At 34.5% G+C, this 15,684-nt stretch overlaps 1 protein-coding gene across 17 annotated transcripts in view; it reads right to left on the minus strand.

The window, feature by feature from the left end:
- Ppfia2 (PTPRF interacting protein alpha 2) overlaps positions 1 to 15,684 on the minus strand; it is a 341,255-nt gene that overhangs the window by 116,380 nt on the left and 209,191 nt on the right. For 16 of the 17 annotated variants that reach the window (XM_026784468.1, XM_026784460.1, XM_026784459.1 and 13 more), the window contains one exon: positions 14,433 to 14,507. The exons of the other annotated variant lie outside the window; for it this stretch is intronic. In XM_026784468.1, the coding sequence (XP_026640269.1) occupies positions 14,433 to 14,507 (75 nt within the window). The remainder of the gene's footprint in view (positions 1 to 14,432; positions 14,508 to 15,684) is intronic. 17 annotated transcript variants of the gene reach the window in all.

Here is a 15,684-nt window from a genome sequence, read left to right on the forward strand (position 1 = left end):
GTGTGCCACCACCACCTGGCTAAAGTTATGAATTTTTGGAGAAATATTTCCCTTCTGCCTTTACTCTAGTTGACTCACATCAAAGAAAACACATTGTATTCATATCTGTATCTTTTTCCTTTTAATTATTAAATAACTTCATAGACATAAATAAGGAAACAAGATGGGACAATTCCATGCTGTTTTTGACTAAAGTACCGTAGCTTTCACTTGGTTTGCTGCAGAAAATTTATGAGAACTCCATATGAGTCTGCAATCATGTACTGAAATGCCCTTGCATGGCATAGATGACTCACTGCCTTATCGTTTTATTCATACTTTCTTCATGTTGTTCCTGCCTCCCCTAAGCGACAAAGTTGGTCTCTTCAGGTAGAATGACTCTTATGAAATCCTTGCATCTTCCTTATTCTTCAAACAATGCCTTGCTCACCATCAGTGGAACGACCTCCTTACTTGTGTCTTTAACAAAGCCAAGGTTCTGTTCTACTGACTTTTCTATTAGTACTGCCCCCTCCTTTGTTCTGTTTTTCTGCCCTCTGCCATTGATCAGAAATATTTTCTTTCAACTCTGAAATCATATTTCTCAATACTTCAACTTCGGTCTTAATTCCTCTTTTAAAAAAAATTATTTTAAACAACAATGAATTTTCCAAATCTCCACTTTATAAACTGATAATTGCTTCATAAAAACTTGTAATTAATTTATATAAACTTTTAATTGATTCATAAGTCATATTCCCAGCTGTTCTCTTTTTGGTCATCACTATCGGAAGTGGGCTTTTCAAGCATATACTGTGATTGGTAGTAACCATGTCACAATAATCACGTAGTAGACAGTCCTCCCTGCTATGATGAAATGGTTGACGTAAAGACAAAGTATAACCCAATCTCCATTATCACTTACAGCACTTACTCCCTCTTCTCTTCCTCTCCTGTCTCTGTTTGATTTCTGTTTTTTTTTTTTTTTTTTTTTTTTGGAACGGGGTTTTTTGTTTTGGAGCCTGTTCTGGACTAGCTCTTGTAGACCAGGCTGGCCTCAAACTCACAGAGATCCGCCTGCCTCTGCCTCTCAAGTGCTGGGATTAAAGGCATGCGCCACCACCGCCCGGCACTATATTTCTATTTTGACATTGTGAACAAGCTAAAAATATGACCTTTTATTTTTGAACAGTTAAAAGATAAAATGATGATAATATTTTCTGACATAAAAATGATAATCAATTATTTCAAATGAGCTACTTTTGGAAAAGGACTACAACTCTTTAGTGTGCAAGTTCACAGTTGCTTTCATTACACAGGTGGAATAATTGTGCTAGACTGTGCTAGAACATGGTACCTAAAACATTGGTTAGTAACAGAAAATGTTTATGGTCGCTTGATCTAATGATCCATAAAACCTTACAAAATAAAACAAACCTTAACAAATAAAACAAACAAACAACAAGTCAAATGGTTCCTGACTTACTAGGAGTTAACAATATACTTGGCATTTTGATCATAATGATTATATGTTTAGTATAAATGCCATATTGGAAATCTTCTGAGAATGGAAACTTTGTAATAGTCTCTTGTAATATTCTCTACATAATAGATAATCATTTTTCGATTTAATATTATTAATTTGTTATGAGTTCATTGGAACATACTTCTACCACAAATCGAGGGCTGTGATGATTACTTATAATTGTCAATTTGATACAATGTTGAATCAAATATAAAGAGAATCTCAAGGACAGGTGGTCTTGATTAGTTTAGACTGTGGGCATATCACAGGAGATTCTATTAATTGAGTTAATTGGGTTGGGAAAGTCCCCCATGAGCATGGATGGTATCATCTCATGGACTGAGTCCTGAATGATGTAGGTGTAGAGCCAAGGAAGTTGAATAGTTTTAAGCATTTCTGCTTTGGTTTTCCTTTATTCTTGACCCCAGATATCACACAGTAGCTATTTCAAATTCCTGTCATCCTGAGTTCCTGCAGTGATGGATTGCAAACTCAAATTGTGAGCTAAAATCAACCTTTGCTCCCCAAGCCAAGTTTGGTCAGTCTCTTTTACCACAGAAACAGAAATGAATCTTGCAGAAATAGTATCTAAAACGTTGACTGAACTATGATATTTTTGGCTACCAGGAACTTTCGCAGTTTAATGACTAATTAAATATTAGTTAAAAATAAAGCAGTCGATACACTTTTTCTTTCTATGGAAAGAGAAATGATAATGGTGAAAAGTACATAATTTACTCATTAAATTTTTCCAAATTGTTTCATAATATGGATGCCTTAATGGATGTTTTAAAGACTTTCTTTTTTCTTATACAATATTTGACAATTTTTACAAACAGGCTAAATTGCATAATTTAATATCTGAATTATTAATATAACTAATACAACTTTATGGCTTTTATTAGAAAGAAGTTCTGAACCTTGAAATAATTCATAGAAAATAAGTAGGAAAGTGTTATGATGGATTTAAAGAACTTAGGATAAATGAAGTTATAATTTATAAAGTCATGCCTATTTTGTATGTATGTCTATTGTTACACTTTAACTTTCAATCACTATTGATAACTAATGTTACTCTGAATATTTTACTTTTTTTCTGAAAGCTAATTGTCCTACTTCTCATAATGCTTACTTGGCTTTGCTTGTAGGCTAATTGTGTTGATGAAAAATGTATGTATTTAGGGAAATGTAGAATCCATAGCACAAGTGTCAGCACACAATAATCTCCCCCAATAACTTTTTACCAAATTCATGAATAATTGAATTTCAAGATCATCCATAAAGCATATATAGTTCCATGGAATCCTTCTATCTAGAGAAGATCCCTTCTTATCTAATAAAAAATCGTATAATCTTGAATACTTTTTAATCAATGTTATTTTATATTTGTGCTAAAATAAAGGTGGATAGGAAATGTATTCCTATTGTCTTCATTAATATTTAATATTGGCCATTGAGATCAATCATAGCAATATAACTTTAATACATTAATTTATTCATCATATATTATCTTATCCAGAATCATGATAAAATACTAGGTAGACCTGTATTTATTAATATTTTTTTTATAAGGAATGAGAAAACAGAACAAAAGATTTTAATAAATTATCAAGTGTGACATAGTTTGGACATGCTGGATCTAGAACACAAAATTGAATCTTCTGAGCTCAGTGTAGTATTTCATCTCATTATGCTTGCTTTGCTTTGTACCTTTTCTCTTATTAAATTTCATTATTTCATTTAAAATGTTTAGAAGATATTTAATATTTTCCAAAATTATCTCCAGAGCAAAACTGTATTCTTTGTTACTATCCAACCTGATGCTTTCTTTATATTACACTGAAGAATTAAGCTTGTTTTATTTTAAAAATAATATTTTTATAAACATGTAGGTAAAATTCAATAGCTTGTGACTTGTATATTCAAATTGAATATTAAATGTAATCTTACTAAAAATAGAAAAGGAAATAAAAACTATTAAATATATCCCATGCAAAGATAAAACAAAAATGACTGTTACTATGAGCACAGGCACTTTTACGATTTCGTAACAGAGTATCTTTGAATCTAATCAGGGTATAATGCCAAAAAGTGTTTGAAATGGATTTTTCCATAGGTCTTACACATCACTAAACAACTTTAAATTTCCTCTTAGTTTCATTACACAGATACTGGAAATGATCAAAAGAATAAACGTAGGAAAAGTCAGTTTTCAATTCTCTTTTCTATGTTAAATTTAAACACATAGTGTTAAAAGATAGACATTATATGATTTTATTTGGAAAAGATTATTTTACTGACATGTGTACTTAGCAGCAGAAGAGGAAAGGATTATCTATCAATGATAATAACGGGTATTTTACAGTTTTTACATTGATCTTTATAATATAATATCATCACAAATAGTAAGCTAGAAGCATAGTAAAATGTTATAGAACTTTCAACTGCTGGCTTAAAAAGCTGAAGTTTTACGTTGGTCAATGAGAAAAAATGATATATTCAATTACTATTCATTTTTTTATGAAATAGACAAGTTAATAACTATACATTTTTTAAAAACAAAATAGAGGCAATTCCAACAGGAAAACCACATTCCTGATATGTTTGCAAGGCAACATAACTTTAGCCTCTAAGTTTTACATTGTCTTTAAGCAGTTAATTTTCAGTGTGAAACTGTGTTCACTAAATAAACAGTGTATCTTGTCACATTTACATATATGCAGATAATTCAACAGTATTTCACTTCCTGCTAGAATATTAACTTAGAGATTGTAAGGGATTTACCAATATGATTTTTTAATGATGAATAAGCTAATCAACCAGAAAAGGTTTAGCAAAACATGAAGGAAATTTGAAAGCCTTTATGAGAATAATCATTTCTGCTGAGAGATGGTAGACATACAGAATTCAATCAAGTTTTATCGCACAGGAATCAAAAGTAATTAGAATGAAAAGATCCAAAGTGAGGTTTGAAAAAGGTCAGCCAGGGGAAGTGGTTTTGTTGAAAAGCCCAGTTATTGAGCTTTTCTCTGGCTTTTCTAGACTCAGAGACTTCCCTTACAGGTATGGAAATTTTAATTTAGAGAGAAAATGGACTTAAACATTGCTTAAATTTTGCAGATAAGAGAGTTTGGAATGAAAAACGCCTTAGGAAACCTAAGTAAGTATTCATCAAAAATTACAGTTTTTCCTCTTTACCCAAAATTTTCTGGGTCATTTTCTGCTACTTAACTTTCATTTAAACAATTTAAATTTCAAACACATGTGAATATAATAAGTTTATAAGATTTTAAAGTTATAATTTTTTTTTGACACAGAGTTTCTCTGTAGTTTTGGAGCCTGTCCTGGAACTAGCTCTTATAGACCAGGCTGGCCTCGAACTCACAGAGATTGCCTGCCTCTGCCTCCTGAGTGCTGAGATTAAAGGTGTGTGCCACCACCACCTGGCTAAAGTTATGAATTTTTGGAGAAATATTTCCCTTCTGCCTTTACTCTAGTTGACTCACATCAAAGAAAACACATTGTATTCATATCTGTATCTTTTTCCTTTTAATTATTAAATAACTTCATAGACATAAATAAGGAAACAAGATGGGACAATTCCATGCTGTTTTTGACTAAAGTACCGTAGCTTTCACTTGGTTTGCTGCAGAAAATTTATGAGAACTCCATATGAGTCTGCAATCATGTACTGAAATGCCCTTGCATGGCATAGATGACTCACTGCCTTATCGTTTTATTCATACTCTCTTCATGTTGTTCCTGCCTCCCCTAGGAGACAAAGTTGGTCTCTTCAGGTAGAATGACTCTTATGAAATCCTTGCATCTTCCTTATTCTTCAAACAATGCCTTGCTCACCATCAGTGGAACGACCTCCTTACTTGTGTCTTTAACAAAGCCAAGGTTCTGTTCTACTGACTTTTCTATTAGTACTGCCCCCTCCTTTGTTCTGTTTTTCTGCCCTCTGCCATTGATCAGAAATATTTTCTTTCAACTCTGAAATCATATTTCTCAATACTTCAACTTCGGTCTTAATTCCTCTTTTAAAAAAAATTATTTTAAACAACAATGAATTTTCCAAATCTCCACTTTATAAACTGATAATTGCTTCATAAAAACTTGTAATTAATTTATATAAACTTTTAATTGATTCATAAGTCATATTCCCAGCTGTTCTCTTTTTGGTCATCACTATCGGAAGTGGGCTTTTCAAGCATATACTGTGATTGGTAGTAACCATGTCACAATAATCACGTAGTAGACAGTCCTCCCTGCTATGATGAAATGGTTGACGTAAAGACAAAGTATAACCCAATCTCCATTATCACTTACAGCACTTACTCCCTCTTCTCTTCCTCTCCTGTCTCTGTTTGATTTCTGTTTTTTTTTTTTCTGTTTTTGTTTTTTTGGTGGGGGTTGGTGAGGTTGAGACAGATTTTCTCTAGGCAACTCTGACTGCCCTGGAGCTGCTCTTGAGGCTGGTGTCAAACTTGCAGAGATTGGCATGCCTCTGCCTCCGAGTGCTGGGTTTAAAGGGATGTGCTACCACCATCTGGCTCTGCCTCCGAGTGCTGGGTTTAAAGGGATGTGCTACCACCATCTGGCTCTGCTTGATTCTTTTTAGAGTTCTCTGACCCGTTCCAGGTTCTCCCTTAAGTTGTGTTACTGCCTGAGCTAGCAATCATCCACCTTTTTTCCTTTTTGAAAATACATATCTAGGCATTCCTTAGAGTACTGGGTTTTAATCCAGCTCACGGGATCGATTTTATCAAATGATGGGTGTAAAGCAATGGCTCTATCTAATCAATAGACTGAACGCTTCTCACTTGAAAATGAATTTGATCCCTCTCACTCCTCTCTCCCTTTGGATCCAGTGTGCTTCTGAATGATGATGGAAGTTAATTCACAAGTTCTTTTCCTTCTCCTTAGGGAAATGTAAGTCAAATAAGACAGCAGAAAAGGCTAACGGAATGTTTACTTTCTTAAGAAAAATTTACTTGAAAGTTGGTAATTAAGTGACTAGAATGGGCATGTAGAGGGTAAGATGTACATTAAAAACACAGTCAGTTTGCAGCTAAACAGGCCAAGTATTTTTATGTTTAATGCAGTCATGTGGAAAGCTTTTTAAAATCAATATGCCTGTTTCTGTATTCCCTGCAAATTAACCTGTCAATGCAAGTTTTACAGGTACTTCTGAATGATCCATTTTGTCTGGCTCAATCAAATAATTAATAAGGATATGGGTTTCCATTAACACAAACACATTTTTAAGAATGTAATCTATTTTCCTTTGTACTTGCCTTGTAAGTTTTGTGCGGCTTTCTGATTTTAAGCTACAACAAAAATTACCATACAAGAAAGACTTTAAAAAAAAGAAAGACTTTATTGCACTTATTTGATCCACATAATCTAGAGGCAAGTATTAAAGATGACAACCTAGAGAACACATTCAGTGTTAACTAAGAACACAATTCCCCTATATAGAGAGGTTTTATAATTCAACAAATTTTCATTTTGTGCATATGTATTCATAATATTTTGTGACAATCGCTGTCCTTCCCCACTTCTACTTGTAAAATTAGTTTCTTTTTCTTTTTTTTAACATTGCCACATTCTGAACATACTTTAGCTTTCATATTTGTCATATTTTATTTTCATTATATTTCTCATAGTATATTATAATTGACACCACATTTGCAATTTTAAAGGGTATCTCAGCTACATATATTGCCATTGATACCCCCAGCACATATCTCCCGAACTTTGTCTCCCTGAATATATTTTCACTGCATTAAATGCTTCATCATTATAACTGCATTGTAAGGAATCTATCTCCAACACTAGATTATAGTTTTAATTAACCGATTGAAGTGCTAATTCCTTGTTTTAGTCATGTCCACTATTTAATACAATCTTTGAAAAATATACAATTGTCCTTTGTTTGAATGGAAGGACATTCCTACAGTAATAAATAGGACACAATATTTAGGTAACTGTATCACATTATATGAACTCTCCGGTCTTACTCTACTTGATCTCCTATTTTAACAGAAAAGTGTACAAAGTGCATACCATAAAGAGTTTTGCAATTAAAAATTGGACACATACAAGATATGCTTTTAGTATTATTTCAAGACTTCTACAGAACCTGATTTCTCTCAACCTTGTCACCCCCATCTTCTTCATCCTCTCACATACCGACTATTCCCAACGCAGGATCATCTGTTATTCTAAACTTGCTTGTATTTCCCTAATCACAGAGTTTGCTATCATTGAAATGGTTTTCATAACTTAGCACTGTATATAAATTATATTATATCATGATAAAATATCACAATAAAGGATTGTGAAGTTAAATCTTAGTCTTTCTGCACAGGTTTGCTCAACTATTTTCTGCAGGGTGAAGATAAAGAATTGACAAACATATATCGTCACAGGGTTCATGTGAATATATTCGAGTGAAATAAAGATCAATGCAGAAGGTATATTTTTCCTTGTCTGGGAAACAGTGACCTAAGCTCAGGCAGTTATAATGCTAGCTCTCATGCTGAATGTTTAAAACACATGCTGAACTAGCCTTAGAGATTTAAACTAGGGATCAATGACTGGTTGTTGGCCGGGAATCATAAAGGGCTTCTTTAGTGAGGTGAGCTTCCATGGGGAAGTGTGATTTCAGAGGGTTTGTCAGATTAGTGGGAGGATTCTGGGAGATACATAATCATAAGTAAGATATAGTATATGAATATAACAATATGAATTGATATAGAGAGTGGGCAACCTTGTATTCCTGATTTTAGTAGGATTGATTTGCATTTCTCTCCATTTAATTTGATGTTGGCTATAAGACTGCTGTAAATTGTTCTTATTATGTTTAGGTACATCTATTGTATCCCTAGTCTCTGCAGCATTTTTATGATGAAGAGTATTGCATGTTCTCAAAGCCCCTTTCTACAACTAATTTAAAGATACATGTGTTTTTTGACTTTCAGTTTGAACATTGATTGGTTTCTGTATATTGAACCATCCCTGCATCCCTGGGTTGAAGTATTCTTGGCCATGGTAGATGGTTTTAATGTGTCCCTGGATTTGATTTGCAAGTATCTTATTGAGTTTTTTTTTTCCTGAAAGGGCAAAGTAATTCAGAGATCTCATTTATAAGTACACTAAATCCTATGCCCCACCTCCTTGCAAGATCACTGGGAGTTAAGTTTCAAGACATTAATTTTCAGGAGGAAAAAACTTTTGATTTTTTTTGTGTCTTTGTTCATAAGAAAAATGGGTTTATATTTACCTTTCTTTGTTGGGTCTTGATGCTGCTTTCATATCAGGGTAACTGTGCCTTCATAAAACGAATTGGACAATGTCCCTTCTGTTTTTATATTGTGAAATAATTTGATGAATGTTGGCATAAATACTCCTTTGAAGGTCTGGTAAAATTCTGTGCTAAAACCATCAGGTCCTGGGCTAATTTTGGCAGGGGCACTTTTAATGACTGCTTCTATTTAAATTGATTACAAATATATATATATTTCTTTTAGATTTTCCAGTTTGGTGGAGTATACGTTTTTATAGCATATTCTTATGATTCTTTGGATTTTCTTGGTGTCTGTTGTTAAGTTTTCCTTTTTGTTTCTAGTTTTGTTAATTTGGTTATTCTCTCTGCCTTTTGTTAAATTGGATAGACCTTCATTAATCTTATCGATTTTTCTCAAAGAACCAAATTCAAACACAAATTGACAATATTCATAAAGAAGTCAGAAATATACACTGGAAAAAGGACATCCTTCTCAACAAATGGTGCTGGTCAAGTCAGATGGCTGCACATAGAAGAATGCAATTAGTCTGGGCTCCATGGTCTCTCAATGTCTGCATAACACTTCATAATCCCAGAGAACCTAGACTACAATAAGGACCATAAAAGAGACATACATAGATAAAATACAAAAAAAAAAAAAAAAAACAAACAAACAAGATCTTTTAAGTAACTTGAAGCATGGGGACCTTGGGAGAGGGTTGAAGGGGAGAGGAGAGGCAGGTAAGGGAGCAGAGAATAATGTAGAACTCAATGAAAATCAATAAATAAAAACATAAAAAAGAATGCAATTAGATCCGTACACAAAACTCAAGTCCAAATGGTTCAAAGACAACTTAATACCGGATGCACTGGACTTGGTAGAAGAGAAAATGACGAATAATCTGAAATCATTAGAACAGGAAAAGAATTTCTGAGCAAAACACCATTAATCCAGGCACAAGATCAACAAATAAAAAGTGAGACCTCATGAAACTGAGAAGTTTCTGCACAATAAAGAACACTTCTTCCAGACAAATTTGCAGCTAACATAAGAGGAAATGGTTTTTAGAAACTACATCTGATAAAGGGCTAATATTTAAAATATATGAATAATTTAAAATCTAGATCAAGAAAATAAGTAGTATAATTTATAAATTATATAGGATATAAATTATAAATTTAAAATATGAATTAAATTGTTTTAAATATAAATTAGATCTGTCAAACAGATCTAGACAGAATTCTCAAAAGAGGAAACTCAGATGGCTGAGAAACACAAAATATTCAATATCCTAATCCATTTGGGAAATGGAAATCAAAACTGTTATGAGATTTTATCTTATACCTGTCAAAATGGCTAATATCAATAAAACAAGTGACAATTAATGCTGGCAAGGACATAGAGTAAGGGCACTGCTCCTTCATTGCTAGTAGGAGTGAAAAGTTGTATAGACACTGTGGAAAACAATGTGGTGGTTCCTGAAGAAGACAGAATGAGATCTATCCCAATATCCAGCTATATCACTTTTGTGTATATATCCGAAAAGAATACCTGTTCCTACCAATAAATATTTATCTAACTATGTTCATCACTGCTGTGTTTATTCTATTCAGAAATTGGAAACAGCCTATATTTCTCTCAAAAGATGAACAGATAAAGAAATTAGAACACTTATACTAGGGAATATTACACTGCTATTAAAAACAAAATCATGTATTTCACATGTAAATGGCTGGGACTAGAAAAAAATCATCCTGACTAAGATATCCCAGATCCAGAAAGACAAATATTATATGTATTTACTTACGTGTGGACATTAACTGTTAAGTCAGTGATGACCAAGTACAGTCAATCTGTAGAAACACTGAGCTTAGGTGTAGAGTACAGGACTAAAGGGAAATTAGAATAGATAGCTCTGGATGAAGGGAGAGGCGGAAATGGGAGGACAGGAGCAAAGTGATAGTGGAGAGAGGGATGGGGGAGGGGAATACAGGAAGTGATTGCTACTATTAAAGAAAATTGAAAGGTACTATAAAAACCAAATAGAGTAGAGCTTCCTAAAATATATACATATGAAAATGATATCTGAAGGACATTGCCAAATAATGAGGGAGAGAGAGTCCCAGCTGGTCATCTCTTGTCACCAAATAAAGTTTCCTGTACTGGGAAGTGGTTATATCTAATTGAGTTGCTGGCCAAACAGGCCTATAGGAACCTCCAAAAAGTCAAGGCTATTTCTAAGACTATCCACAAACTGGTAGCAGGGCCCCATTGCTGAACACAACAGGTCTACAACTAATTGAACACAGAGAAGTCCAGATAGTGCATATATAAAGCCTTCACACCTATGTTCTTCCTCTTTGGTATAAGAAGGTACTGTGCATACAAAAGAGAAATGTAAAGTGCAAGCCAGATGCAAAACCTGTGATCTACCATGGTGTACTGACTGCAAGATGTTAGGGCAGCCATGACACACAGCTTGTGTGAGCAACCAACCAATATCTGTTTTGACTTAAGGTGATATGGAACCCATAACTGACATTGACTAAGTTACCATGAACCATTGACTGGATTGCCCAGAGAGCTAGGGTAAAACCAAATTCTACTCTTAAAAAAAAAAAGTAACAATAAAATTATGCCTCACAATATTCTGGTTTATACTTATACATTAGTGTTTATTTCAGTCATCGTCAGAGAAGATTCCTCCTGCAGCAGATGGGAAAATACAGAGACCTACAGCCAGACAATAACTAGAGAGAGTAAGAGACCTTGGAACAGCCAACCCTAAATGGAATGTCTATAAAAACCTCTCCCCTAAGTATTCAGAGACTCCTGGAGGAGTCACAAAAGGCAAGAGCCAGAGGGACTAAAGGATGCTAAGAAATCAAGACTCTCTAAGTCAACAAGACTAATTCATGTGAGGAAAAGAAGACAGGATAAAAGAAAATGAGAGCTATCAAACAAGAGACACAGAGAAAATAGGGCTGAATGAGTCATATAAAATGATATAGACGGAACTATTTGTTTGTATATACTGATAAGTACACTTAGGTGTGAATATGTCAAGATATATCTCACAATCTGAACTCTCTCTGACCTCTCATTTCTTCTAATCTCGGGGATTGAGTAAATCCCCATTTCTTGAACAGTTACTATTGCCATCTGAAACTCAGGGAATAAAAGTGATGTCCCAACATTATGCCAGCTCTCTCCCATTACAATGTGTTGTCAAAGAATGGTCCCTCTGAAGGTCCGGACTCTTGAACTGTGTAAGAGCAGAGAATGTTACCTGACCAATTCATCTACTCGTTGACTTCTGCTCTTGACTGTGGTGTAAGTCAACTATATACTTACACTTGTGCTGGTTGGACACTAACCTGGAATTGTGAACTTGTAGTGAGCCAGACAGGATCGCCATTACAAGATGGCACCACATCCTGTCTTGTTGGTTATAAACAACCCCATATTTGGCTATGCCTTTGAGAGCCACGTGTCCCCTGCTTCCCGAATGCGCAGTGAATATGGGTCCCTGGGCCTATCTCGATGCAGTCTGGTGTCAGCTGATGGTGGCAGCCAATCACAGGGCGACCCGTGTGCCAATTCCCTATATAAGCAGCCGCCATTGTGCCCCCGGTCTCTCTCTAGCCTCTCTCATGTCCCCCTCTAGCGCCTCTCCTCCCTCTCGTCTCTCTCTCTCTCTCTCTCTTCTGCTCTCTCGTTTCCTGCCCCCCTTCGTTCATGTGCTCTCCTTCAACCAAATGCACTCCAGTAAAGTGTGATCTGAGAAGAATCCTCGTGTGGTGGGTGTTTCTTCCTCGCAGGTCAAGAAGCCCACCGCCTGAACTCAAATAACCCTTTTCTCCTTCAAACTGCTTTGGTCTGGGAAGGTTATCACAGCAACAGCTAAGACAACCAAGGTATTTCACACTATTCTTGTGTGGCAAAAACTTCCTGCATGCTGACGTTTTTCTAGCTAAAGTCCATTATTTTCAAGGCTTTAATTATTAAACCTGGAGCCAAGAAAAGCATAAACAAATGAGTTTGTTTAAATTAAGTTATTTTAAAGAAGCAATATTAAGTGAAGTAAATAGAATTTATTCTGTTTTTTAAATGTGTGGAAATATTTTATTAATACTAGGAAAACATCAACAAATAAAGAATTTTGTTAAATGTGTTTGAACACATCAATTTTTTAGAAATTCTTAATACTTAGTATTAAGAGTATCACATTTAAAATTAATGAAACTTCAGGAAGATATGCTTATCTATTTTGTTATATTCACTACCAGTTATAAAATTATGAGGATCAACTTCAACAAGTGCACTTGCAAATAAACATAAATTTAGATGTAGACACTCTTGTTTGATTTTCTAATAAGGATTCAAATTTGTATTTGTGTGTCTATATTCTAATTATTCAGTTTTACTAATACAAAAAATAATAATTGAATACTTGTAAAGAAAAACATTTTAAATCTTCTTTTATCCTTTTGTTATTGAAAGTAGATTTTTTTCATAAAACATACTCTACTGTGGTTGTCCCTCCCCAACTCCTTCCAAATACTGCCCACCTCCCCACAAACTTAAATTTTCATTCATTTTGACTTTCTCTTCAACAAACAAACAAACAACACAAAAAGGCATCTAAAAAGAAAATGGAAAAATAAAAATAAAATTAAATAAAATGTACAAAAAGAACAAAACAAATATACAGAAAAGCAAAGGGGCAAGAGAAAACACAAGAAATACGTAAAGACTAAGAGACACACACATTGGAATCTCATAAAAACACAAAATGGTAAATAGTAGTATGTAAGCAAAAGGCTTGTAGGGTAAGAAAAATAAAAGAAAAAAAAATGCCCATCAAGAACAGTATAAGACAAAAAAAAATTCTCCCAAAATGTCATTTAGCTCATCTTGTGTTGGGCATCTACTGTTGGGCATGGGTCTTTAAGAGTTGCTTGTATACTCAGTGAGATTGCATTAGAGAAAAGTAATGTTTTCATTTGCAAGAAGTTATCAATTGGCAATAGCTTCTGGGAGAACTCCAAGGCAACAAGACCTTCTAAACAGCACAGCTGAAGCACACAGGAACTCACAGGGGCTGTGGCATACACGTACAAGAGCTAAGCAGGTCTGGGTCTGTTGGGGTCCTAGCTCTTTAAATCTTAAGCCGTGACTTTAAATGATGTCTTTGAATCTTCACAGGGATGCTAATCCAGTGGTGCCTTTAGGCTTGAGCACAATGCTTCCTGAAAACAGGGAGAGTCGGAGGGGAATTGGATGCATGTGTCTATCTGAGTTACTTACTTCATTTCTAGCTTTTCAAAGTTTAAGAGGAACTAGACACAAGTTCCAGTTTTAGGGTTGTTGTTTTACTTATTTTTAGGACTGGTTTTCTAAATAGCCATCTCCCTAGACATTGGTGGTTTTACTTTGGTCTTCTGGTGACAGATCTGAACAGCCAGAAACCAGAAACCAGGCCTCTGGCAACTCATTTCAATGGGTGGCATTCAGCAACATGGACAGAGTGTGGTCGATTTCGTGACAGAATTAATGAAAGGAAACGTGTAACACAAGGAGCAGCATGTTAGCAATAGTGCACCTCCGAAGAGGGAAGTTTGGTGTGTTACCTCCTGATTAGCTGAAGCTAGTTCCTCTTCCAAGGCAGAGATTCTTTCTAAAGAAACTCTCAGTCGCTCCCTTACCTAGAAGAAAAAAAAATCAAAATACATGCCGAAATGTATATCCAAAACATAGGAACCTGTGGTGAAGCCATCTTTAGCATAAGAGACAAATGGTCACATTCTTCAAGCAATTGTAGCCCTAAGATCACAGACTCTCAAATCTGGTATGAACAACATTAAAAGATTGTCACCTCAGAGGCATCGTTGGATCAAGGGGATGTCCTTATAGTAAATTCTTTTGTAGATGAATTGATAATCTTCCAACGGGGTTGGAAATTGACTGGCCTTTCTCCAATATCTGATTCATAGCAAGTAGATGCAAAGTTCAAAAAGCATAACCATGATAGCATTGCAAAATTATTGGTGTTAAAACAAGCAAAATAGGCAAAATACATCTTTAAAATAAGTGAATTTTTTTTGCTGGTTTCCGGTGCCTAACTTCAAAGTGATTTGTTTAAAAGCAAAGAGTTCTGGAAAACTGAAAATAGATTTGAAATTTTAAGTGACTGCAAAGTGTTAATGATTTGGGAACACCCACCTTGTATCCATATATCCCGGGGACAGGCATTGTGATTTGTAGAACTAAGTATTTTTTTTTAGTTTGAAAGCAGGGCTGACTTAAAACTGTTTTTTTACATAGTAGAACTTCGCAGAACTGCTTCCTTGACCCTTGCTTTCTGACTTCTATGACTGAAACCGTGAGTGTTGGCACATGCCAGTCAATCTCCAACACTTAGGAGACTGAAGAGGAAGAGTAACGTGAAAGGAAGACCGATATGTATAACAGGATGAAGGCCAGCTCAGTCTACTTAGTAAAGCCTGGGTCAAAATGAAACAAAAACCAAGCCAAATCAAAATCCCAAACCATTGTATTCTTACACAATTATACAAACTTTCTATTACATTTACCAAAGGTAAACTACCAAGCATCAATATTTACTTAATGACCTTGGTGGCTTAATTTACCTAAGTCAATAAACTATAGATTTAAGACACAATGAATCACAAGTTTTTGATTTTTTTTTATAAATTAACATATTGTCTACATGAATGTTACAAAAATTTCTCAATAAATTTTCATTTTAATACTATAGTTATATCCCTGAAAAACTAATTATGTTAGTTAATTGACTGTGTATTTTATCATACAACATTTTTCTTAAATAATAAGGTTTAAATAGGACTATGAGTAAATATA

Source organism: Microtus ochrogaster, chromosome 24 (genome assembly GCF_000317375.1).
Source record: "Microtus ochrogaster isolate Prairie Vole_2 chromosome 24, MicOch1.0, whole genome shotgun sequence".
Taxonomy (NCBI): Eukaryota; Metazoa; Chordata; class Mammalia; order Rodentia; family Cricetidae; genus Microtus; species Microtus ochrogaster.